This window comes from Salvelinus alpinus, chromosome 24, assembly GCF_045679555.1.
Source record: "Salvelinus alpinus chromosome 24, SLU_Salpinus.1, whole genome shotgun sequence".
Lineage (NCBI taxonomy): Eukaryota > Metazoa > Chordata > Actinopteri > Salmoniformes > Salmonidae > Salvelinus > Salvelinus alpinus.
In genome coordinates this window covers 24,242,214-24,253,051 of record NC_092109.1, presented here as the reverse complement: position 1 = coordinate 24,253,051, position 10,838 = coordinate 24,242,214, and the positions used below count along the sequence as shown (strand labels likewise).

The following is a 10,838-nucleotide window of genomic DNA, read 5'->3' as shown; positions in this document are numbered from 1 at the left end:
ATGCAATATCAGGTATGGAAGAACATACTGTTTTCACACTACGAATGTAGATGGTTCTGTGGCCATACTGCTGTTTCATCTTGCCCCCTCACCCCCCTGGCACCTCTTCTTCTTCCCGCAGGGAGGATGTCCCAGCCCCAGAAAGCCGGCCACAGAGCCGATACCCGGCCAGGGCACAAGCCTCCACCCTGGGGTAGCCTACAGCCAGCTGGGCACACACACATCCCATCCACCAGCACTGAATATACACCTGTCAAATATGACAGCAGATACGGCTATGCAGTTTGATCGGAGAGAAAATGATGACTATTATTTGTTTAACAGGGTGAATGAGATACATGTACTGTGAACAAAGAGAGCACATTCCCTATTGTGACTTTAAAGGTACATCATCAGTGGGTTTTAATCATATTAGAAAAATAATTCCTGAAAGACCCTGAGACATAATTAGAAATTCATACTGTTGATAGATGTTGCTTTGGAATAGGATAATAAGCAAATACTACTAAAGAAGCAGAACACAGAGTTATTTCATCTCCAAATTAGTTTAAGTCATCAAATATCAAAGCCACAGTCTACAATTTCCAGTCATTTCCATGTTCAACTAATGAAATATACCATTTAGCAGAATATTACCTTAATGAGATTTGTATTACTTTACCTTATCATAACTAAAACAGCTAAGGACTTTTTTTGGGGGGTGGGGGGGTTGCACTCTGATGTTATGTACCTTTAGACTCAATGATGATATCCTTTAGGCATCAGGATATCAACCTATCAGAGTTCTGAAGTCTGAAATCACTTTGTAACTGTGTTAAGGTCTTAATTTTCTGGAAATGTGCACTAGTTTAATACTTGAACGTTTTGTCCTTATAGCAGCACTTTATTATGTATGTGTGTGTGTGTGTGTGGGGGGGGGGGCACACATAAATGTCCCTACTCTGTAATCAGTCATCGAAGCTTCTAAGTGACACACACACTGCATTACAAGGGAGTGTAAAAAAACTACTTCATTCGTCATCCAAGGTCATTAAATAGGCCATGTGAAACAGTGTACAGACTTACCACCTGAAGAAGTGGGGCAAAGTAGTCATGCGAAGCCAGCCCAGATGTTGTATTCTCACGTTCAATATGCTAACAGCTGCTCCTCATGTTGTTGTGTCATCAGACGTCCACAAGATGGCGCCTATAAGCCATCACATTTCCCTCTGATTTCTCAAAGTTCCAAATGACATCTGGACATATTAGGTATTGTATTAGGTATTTGACAAGGCTTTGTTAAAAAAATAATAACAATAAAATATTATTTAGCTCATAAAACAACAGAAACATCAAATTTAGGCAAAAAGAGAAATATTTATTTCATGATAGACCTCATTTTGGAAATACTCGACCGTTCAAAAAAATGTACACGATTAAGTAATTTTTTGAGGATGTACTGACAGGAGTCGAAATATCTATTACCACATGCAATGGGTTTTCTCCACTACACAAACAGCGACTAAGTAATCCCCCCCCCCCCCTTAGCTAACAAGTACTCCCCTCAAAATGAACTCCTTCAATCCTAGATGGCAGGAGTTGTATTTGGGAGTAGTGGGCCTTTGGAATACACACTGTCACATATGGTCAGAAACTTACAGTACTCTTTCCTCTTCCACCACATCAGTCTTAGTTTGTCAGCCAACATCACTGTTTGAATCCTTCTGGTCAGTAGATTATTGTGGGTAGCCTACTTGGCAACTGATCTGGGATGGGACCAGGGAATATGGCAGCCATCTGTATCTCTATCTTCTAATTAAATGGATGTGGTCATTCAGTCAATGATCCAGTGTGGCTGCACTGTTTTCCCTTGGAGCTAGAAAATGTATGACTGCATACCATATGTCCATATTGTGACACCTTCATATTATGTTCAGGTAGATCATCATAGTATGATGTTGACTTTTTGATTCTGCGTAATTCATGGAGCTGCCATATTACTTCGCCAGTCACCAAAGCAACAAAAGTTGATTTAAATTGTAAACTTGCTGAAGTCCCTGTACCATGTGTCCATTTGTAAAATAAGGCAAGGTACAAACAAACTGATAATACAAATATCTAGGTTAAAGTTCATGCGGACATTAATAAAAAGAGGTTGCATTTGGCTTTAAAATAATTCAGGTTGGTCCAGTTTTCAGCAAGTAAATTTGGTCTTGTTCAAATAAAACAACAAAAACATTGAACACCAAGATAGATTTTCAGTGCATTAAGTGGCTGTTGGACTGACTTAACGTTTCCCTTTTTGCATCCTGTTGATTGTGAGGAGATCCCATAGACGTAAAGTGCTGAGACTGATGTGAACCTTCTATCTGTACACCCATTCTACCTAACATTACACCTTTCAGTGGGTCGCTGTGTTTTTGGGCTGCGACAGGAACAGTTAATACCCCGACTCCAGTGCAATGTTTCTGAGTGCCACTGTCTATCTTCAGTCGGCAAGGGGGACGAATTAATGAACTAACTCCCTTCTTGCACCATTCACATAGAGTGTTGATGACTGGAGCAATCCCAAATGTTCCATCGCCCCCTTCTCTCTTCTTCTCCATCCATAGTCCACTCTGCAGTAGAGGATAGATGGGTAGAGCTCAACTGTAAGCTGCAGATAGTCCATGGACCATGACTGGCGAATCCTGTGAGCATTGACCACACTTCAAAGGCAAGGGCAAGTGTGAGTGTGTGTGTGTGCAAGGCCATTTCTCCTTCCATCTCTCCTGTAAGCCTTCAAGGCATCGCCATGACAACTAAGGCAAAATCTTCCAGCAAAAAGACACAAACCTGTGTCTTGTTCTTTTTCTTTTTGTCTGCTGTGTTGCTAATCTCAACAACACACAATAATTGTTAGGATCTCTGTTAAATAAATTATCTATACATTATATTAGCCCCTCCCATAGACCTGCAACAAAGGAGGAGTCTATCTATGTAATAAAACTATAGGTTCCCAGTATCTGTATGTACTGTATGTTGGGCCTCTCTACAATTTTTCACAGTCCATGTCAGCCTCTTCAGAACAACAAGAGGCAGACAGACTTCCTCACAGAGATCAAACAGGACAAGATCTTACAAAAAACAACATAAGCAAAGCCGATGCATACAAGTAGGAAGAAAACCGGAGTAGAAACGTTGTTCACTGCAAAATCAGTCTCCAGCAAAAAGTATTCCACATAGTGTTTCCCTGGAAACCAACTAGTCCTCTCTGAGGACTGTGGAGCGAGGTGTGATGTGATTGGACTGGGGCCGTGGTGACATCAGAGCCTCACTGAACTCCTTCTTCGTCAACGTACGTTGAGGGAAACCATCCAATCTGAAACGTCAACAATGAGATCAGAAACTTGGCAAAAATCTAATACTGTAGCCTAAAGAAAAGCCTTCTAGATTTCAGTGAGGCAAATGCTAGATTAGACAACATTGTAGACTTCACTTTGCGGAAACACTGTACATTAAGATTCTCTCATACCTGTGTAATTACACAGCAATTGCTATAGTAAGAACATTGTAATATCATGAATAACATCTCTTAAGCCCCTCCTATATTCGTTCTCTCTCACCCTGCCATTGGCCTCTCCCTTCCACCACCCCTGGTCTCCTCCAATCTTGCTGTAGATCTTGACGATGTCCCCTTCTCTGAGAGACAGCTCTCTCATATCCCGTGCTGCAAAGTTGTATCTGGCCACCGCTGTGCTGACCACCCTCGGCGTGAATACTGCAGCAATGACATCAGAGCGAGTCCATGGGATAACAGTGCAGAGAGACCAGACACATTGGTGGCCCACAGATAAAGATCGTGGGAGAGTGCACAACATTAACAGACAGTAGTGGAGATTAGGGTTGGAGGAGAGGATGGTGATACGGAGGAGATGGATTCTACACCTTGATTCAATTTGACTTTCTAAAGAAACCAGTTCATTCAATGCTCTACTCAATGATGGCACAGTGATGACATATAAAGATAAAGTCGCACATCCTATATGCTCCAAACAATGTAATGTACAGTGATGACACATGACAACAGAGATGAGAACCTATGACAGCAGCTATGAAAGAGTACGGGATGAAAAGGGATGTGAAAAGAGAGAGGTGGCTTGCTAGAGGAAAGAGCGAAGAAGAACAAGAGCTGAAGAAAAGGGAGGAGAGAGTACCTGACCAGAAGGGGGCTGAGCTCTGAGAGGAGAAGTTTAGACCCTGAGGACTGAGGAAGGAGAAGTTGTAGGAAGCACCAATGGCTGCTGAGACAGGCAGTGGAAGAGAGAACAAGAAAGAGAGAAAGAGAGAGAGAGAGAAAGGAAATTCATTAGGGAGCGTGCAATAGCTGGCCAGAGATCAAGGTGGCCAACACACCAGGCTTTGGACAGATAGCCCCCATGGGAAAAAATTGCCTAAATCAAGAGGGAGAAAAACAATACTCAATTTTATACCCATGCCTCACACACTAAAAAAACTACCTTGACAAATGTCCAAGACACCAGAGGCGCTGAATCCTGCTCCTGGCCAGCCAGCCCCTATCCTCTGCCCTGAAGTACACCCCTTCCAACCCCTCCAACCCACACACACACACACAACACGTTCCCATTCATCTCTCCATCCATTTCCACACACTGACCAGAAAAATGGAGGGGAAAAATGTGTTGTTGTTTGTGCCAGATGGACCTGGCTGGAGAGGGAGAAAGACTATGTGGGAGGCTGGCCAGACCAGAGAGCAGAGCCAAATCATTTATTACACATCTAATGATGAAGAGTGTTCAACAGAGCCTATTCAGCTGGCCAGCCAGCCAGCTCAGGGCCTGAGACAGCTGCCAGGAACCCCAACCCAGCCTTCCCCCCTCACTCTCTCTTTGGCGGGTTGGTTAGGTCAGGGGAAGTGGTGACTCTGGGAGGGACCGAGCCCTGCAGGGTGACTGGCCTGGCTTGGTGTCTCCTGTTGTGGGAGGAGAGAGGCGGGAGGAGAAACAAACCGGCAGCCTGTCCCTGTCAGTTAACTCTGTGCCCATAGCCCTGCACACTCCGTAGAATGCACACACTAACTCTGAATAGGGATGTCTGTATTGTCAGAGAGTAGAGGAAGAGGGAGGAGGAAGGCTCACCAGGGATGGGCTCACCTGGAGAGCGGGTGCTGGCCCGCGACGCCGGCCCCCGTTCTTTAGATTTGTAGGGATATCGTAATGTTGTGTCTAGCAGCTTGAAACTCTCCTTCAGCGAATGAGACTGATAGTACTCCACCAACTCCTGTCAGACAGAACACAAGAGAAAGAAGCAATAGGGTCCTTCATTAATCATATAAGCATTAGAAGTAGTAAGAGGACATTATGTGACTGATTGATGAAAGCTATATTACCAGTAGACTCTCAAACTTCTTAGCCTCAGTGATGTGGATCCAGCTGTCTTTCTCAATGACTTTAATGTGCTTCACTTCATCATTGAACCTGTCGGAAACAAAAGTACTGCAGTGACGAGAGAGGAATCACAGGGAACGGACTGAGTGGGCATGATCTAACTCTAAAGGCATCCCAAACTGTATGACAACTTCCTGGCAAAGTACAGTGGTGGCCAAAAGTATTGAGAATGACACAAATATTAATTTTCAGTCTGCTACCTCAGTTTGTATGATGGCAATTTGCATATACTCCAGAATGTTATGAAGAGTGATCAGATGAATTGCAATGAATTGCAAAGTCCCTCTTTGCCATGCAAATGAACTGATTCCCCAAGAAACATTTCCACTTCATTTCAGCCCTGCCACAAAAGGACCAGCTGACATCATGTCAGTGATTCTCTCGTTAACACAGGTGTGAGTGTTGACAAGGACAAGGCTGTAGATCACTCTGTCATGCTGATTGGGTTCGAATAACAGACTGGAAGCTTCAAAAGGAGGGTGGTGCTTGGAATCATTGTGCTTCCTCTATCAATCATGGTTACCTGCAAGGAAACACGTGCCGTCATCATTGCTTTGCACAAAAAGGGCTTCACAGGCAAGGATATTGCTGCCAGTAAGATTGCACCTAAATCAACCATTTATCGGATCATCAAGAACTTCAAGGAGAGTGGTTCAATTGTTGTGAAGAAGGCTTCAGTGCGCCCAAGAAAGTCCAGCAAGCGCCAGGACCGTCTCCTAAAGTTGATTCAGCTGCAGGATCGGGGCACCACCAGTACAGAGCTTGCTCAGGAATGGCAGCAGGCAGGTGTGAGTGCATCTGCACGCACAGTGAGGCGAAGACTTTTGGAGGATGGCCTGATGTCAAGAAGGGCAGCAAAGAAGCCACTTCTCTCCAGGAAAAGCATCAGGGACAGACTGATATTCTGCAAAAGGTACAGGGATTGGACTGCTGAGGACTGGGGTAAAGTCATTTTCTCTGATGAATCCCCTTTCCGATTGTTTGAGGCATCCGGAAAAAAGCTTGTCCGGAGAAGACAAGGTGAGCGCTACCATCAGTCCTGTGTCATGCCAACAGTAAAGCATCCTGAGACCATTCATGTGTGGGGTTGCTTCTCAGCCAAGGGAGTGGGCTCATTAACAATTTTGCCTAAGAACACAGCCATGAATAAAGAATGGTACCAACACATCCTCTGAGAGCAACTTCTCCCAACCATCCAGGAACAGTTTGGTGACAAACAATGCCCTTTCCAGCATGATGGAGCACCTTGCCGCAAGGCAAAAGTGATAACTAAGTGGCTCGGGGAACAAAACATTGATATTTTGGGTCCATGGCCAGGAAACTCCCCAGACCTTAATCCCATTGAGAACTTGTGGTCAATCCTCAAGAGGCGGGTGGACAAACAAAAACCCACAAATTCTGACAAACTCCAAGCATTGATTATGCAAGAATGGGCTGCCATCAGTCAGGATGTGGCCCAGAAGTTAATTGACAGCATGCCAGGGCGGATTGCAGAGGTCTTGAAAAAGAAGAGTCAACACTGCAAATATTGACTCTTTGCATCAACTTCATGTAATTGTCAATAAAAGCCTTTGACACTTATGAAATGCTTGTAATTATACTTCAGTATTCCATAGTAACATCTGACAAAAATATCTAAAGACACTGAAGCAGCAGACTTTGTGAAAATTTATATTTGTGTCATTCTCAAAACTTTTGGCCACGACTGTACACTACAAAGATTGAGTCATTCAATAAAGTGACTTGCACTATAAAGTACGCAAAGGAATGGAGGTTTGATAATGTTATAGATACAGAGAAGTCTCCTGTTATGTACCTTTCCTAGGGCAAATGGTAAACAACACTCACTTGATGCTGATGGCGAACCTCTCTGCCTCAGCAGTCCTCTCTCTGATCAGGTATGTTCCACTGCTGTGGGACTTCAACAGGTTGTCAGCCTGTGTCCGCTCCATGTTGCCAGCAAACCTGACGGGACATTGAGGGGGAACACAGGTCCTTGAAGGACTACAGATACACATAGTAATACACCATCCTAACATAGTAATACACCAAGCTAGCAAAGTAATACACCGTCCTAGCATAGTAATACACCGTCCTAACATAGTAATACCCCGTCCTAGCATAGTAATACACCGAGCTAGCATAGTAATACACCGTCCTAGCATAGTAATACCCCGTCCTAGCATAGTAATACACCGTCCTAACATAGTAATACACCGTCCTAGCATAGTAATACACATCCTAGCATAGTAATACACCGTCCTAGCATAGTAATACCCCGTCCTAGCAAAGTAATACACCGTCCTAGCATAGTAATACCCCGTCCTAGCATAGTAATACACCGTCCTAACATAGTAATACACCGTCCTAGCATAGTAATACACATCCTAGCATAGTAATACACCGTCCTAGCATAGTAATACACCGTCCTAACAAAGTAATACGCTGTCTTAACAAAGTAATACACTGTCTTAACGTAATAATACACTGTCTTAACGTAGTAATACACTGTCTTAACATAGTAATACACTGTCTTACCATAGTAATACACTGTCTTACCATAGTAATACACTGTCTTAACATAGTAATGCCCTGTATTAACATAGTAATGCCCTGTCTTAACATAGTAATGCACTGTCCTAACATAGTAATGCACTGACCTAACATAATAATACCACAGTAATACAATTTATTTACTGCAGAGAAATGAGAAGATAGTGCTTTCAAACTACACTGAATCATCATTTCAAAATGAGGACATCCCAACTTTTGAAACATGTATGATGTATCCAAGGTGAAGGGTCGTACCAGGGGTATCCATAGTAGTCTGTTTCCCTTGAGGGCTGCCGGCTGGGGAAGGACTGGAACAAAGGCTGTGGTGACAACAACAAAATCAGCATTAGAGAGTTCATAAATAGAGTAGAATCATTAGTGAGTGAATTAATGTGTATGTTTGAGTGGTATTTTACCTTGGGGTCCAAACAAGGCTTTACACAGTTGTTAGGAAAGAAGCCACTCTTCTGGGTTTGGATAAGCTTTCCCTGGGAGAGAGACACTAGGTGTTGATATACAACAACTCTGCTGCTATGGATAGATATAGGAGAATGATATGAATGTTCCTCAGAATGTGTATGTTAGGTGATAACCTATAGTCACTATTTATAGGGGGGAGGGAGTGATTTTACCTCCCACCAGGTGGTGTCAGGTTCCCCCTTCAGCAGCTCGATGAAGTCCCCTGTCTGAAAGGAGAGTGGAGTCTTCCCCGGAGGAACAGGCGTCCCATGATAGTTCCTTACTGCCACCATCTTAGGGCCTAAAGCCAGGATAAAATGCATACTGTAAGATAAACTAAACACTCTTCCAATGGGCTATGACGACTATACAGAATTCTCCATATACATCTCAACACTTCCATCGCTTGTATTAGTCTACTTAATCAGCGCTTGCATTGTAGTCTTCCACTAGATGGAAGCAGAGAGCTGTAGCTCTAATCCACCTTCCAAACAACTTCAAGTTAGTTTGACAGCTTGATAGCAATCTTTATCGAAGTCTGCTGTACATTGTTTTGATTTCTGACTGAGTAACATTACACTGTGCTACGTGAATTCCTGTATACACAGCATTCCTACCTGATGACGGTAGTCCAGGGTCCTGAAAAAGGAAGGATCAACACATAACAGGGTCAAGATAAGGGAGCTCCACAGTGGAGTTATAGCGTTATGATGCTACACAACCAAAAATATGTATCAATCATTTATCAATAAAACAGCAATATGAGAACTTCTTCATGAAACAATAGATTGCATTTTTCAAAGGGTGATGAAGCTGAATGTCTAAGAAGCGGGGGGGGTGAAACACTCACCGTGTCGAGTGGATCTGAAAAAATGAGAGAGAAAGAGAAAGGAAGAGAAAGAGCAGTCGGTCAACAAAATGTTACAACTCAGTATTTATTAATGTCCCATTGGACAGTCTGTATCTAGGGAGACTTGTCTGTAACACTTCACATGAAGTTGCTCTTATACCTGTGTAGTTCCACTGTAATGTATAGTACTGGAGTTGAGTGTAAAGTAAACCTACTGATTTTGCAGATGGTGATGCACTCTAGACACTCTTTATGAGCTCCAGTCCCACAGCGGGAACAGTAGTACCCCTGGTAGAAGATCCCCCTGGAGACACAGACAGTGGGGGGGTCAGGGGTGAGGAAAAGACAGACACTGACAAGCCAATCATGCACAGGATCATTCCTGACCAGCTAGGACATGTCTTTATCTAAACACCACTCTAAATAAAATATACTGTACAACATGCACCATATGGGATGCTGTGCATTTGGAAAGTATTCAGACCCCTTGACTTTTCCAACATTTTGTTACGTTACAGCCTTCTTCTAAAATTGATTAAATCGTTTTTTCCCCCTCTTCAATCTACACACAATACCCCATATAGATAAAGCAAAAACAGGTATTAATACATTTTCGCTAATTTATAAAAAACTTAAATATCACATTTCAAATCAAATCAAATTGTATTAGTCACATGCGCCGAATACAACAGGTGTAGACCTTAGAGTGAAATGCTTACTTACGAGCCCCTAACCAACAATGCAGTTAAAAAAAATATGGATAAGAATAAGAAATAAAAGTAACAAATAATTAAAGAGCAGCAGCAAAACGACAATAGCGAGACTATATACAGGGGGGTACCGGTACAGAGTCAATGTGCGGGGGCACCGGTTAGTTGAGGTAATATGTACAGGTAGAGTTATTAAAGTGACTATGCATAGATGATAACAACAGAGAGTAGCAGCGGTGTAAAAGAGGGGGAAGCAAATAGTCTGGGTAGCCATTTAATTAGATGTTCAGGAGTCTTATGGCAATTTTTTGGGCTTTCCTCTGACACCGCTTAGTATCGAGGTCCTGGATGGCAGGAAGCTTGGCCCCAGTGATGTACGGGGCCGTTCGCACTACCCTCTGCAGTGCCTTGCGGTAGGAGGCTGAGCAGTTGCCATACCAGGCAGTGATGCAACCAGTCAGGATGCTCTCGATGGTGCAGCTGTAGAACCTTTTGAGGATCTGAGGACCCATGCCAAATCTTTTCTAACTCCTGAGGGGGAATAGGTCTTGTCGCGCCCTTTTCACAACTGTTTTGGTGTGCTTGGACCATGTTAGTTTGTTGGTGATGTGGACACCAAAGAACTTGAAGCTCTCAAACTGCTCCACTGCAGCACAGTCGATGAGAATGGGGGCGTGCTCGGTCCTCTTTTTCCTGTAGTCCACAATCATCTACTTTGTCTTGATCACATTGAGGGAGAGGTTGTTGTCCTGGCACCACACGGCCAGGTCTCTGACCTCCTCCCTATAGTCTGTCTCGTTGTTGTCGGTGATCAGGCCTACTACTGTTGTGTCATCGGCA

The 10,838-nt window shown here is 43.5% G+C and overlaps 1 protein-coding gene across 15 annotated transcripts in view; it reads right to left on the bottom strand.

Annotated features, from left to right (window-relative positions):
* Positions 1-1,336: 1,336 nt before the first annotated feature.
* The window catches only part of LOC139552369 (guanine nucleotide exchange factor VAV2-like), a 240,608-nt gene continuing 231,106 nt past the window's right edge, over positions 1,337-10,838 (bottom strand). For 6 of the 15 annotated variants that reach the window (XM_071364042.1, XM_071364048.1, XM_071364043.1 and 3 more), the window contains 12 exons: positions 9,504-9,592; positions 9,289-9,302; positions 9,056-9,077; positions 8,612-8,739; positions 8,396-8,467; positions 8,235-8,299; positions 7,275-7,391; positions 5,369-5,456; positions 5,118-5,259; positions 4,176-4,262; positions 3,585-3,739; positions 1,337-3,340 (listed from right to left, as the gene is read on the bottom strand). In XM_071364042.1, the coding sequence (XP_071220143.1) occupies positions 3,293-3,340; positions 3,585-3,739; positions 4,176-4,262; positions 5,118-5,259; positions 5,369-5,456; positions 7,275-7,391; positions 8,235-8,299; positions 8,396-8,467; positions 8,612-8,739; positions 9,056-9,077; positions 9,289-9,302; positions 9,504-9,592 (1,027 nt within the window). In that variant the 3' untranslated portion in view covers positions 1,337-3,292. The remainder of the gene's footprint in view (positions 3,341-3,584; positions 3,740-4,175; positions 4,263-5,117; positions 5,260-5,368; positions 5,457-7,274; positions 7,392-8,234; positions 8,300-8,395; positions 8,468-8,611; positions 8,740-9,055; positions 9,078-9,288; positions 9,303-9,503; positions 9,593-10,838) is intronic. The other 9 variants (XM_071364050.1, XM_071364055.1, XM_071364056.1 and 6 more) reach the window with 5 other exon arrangements.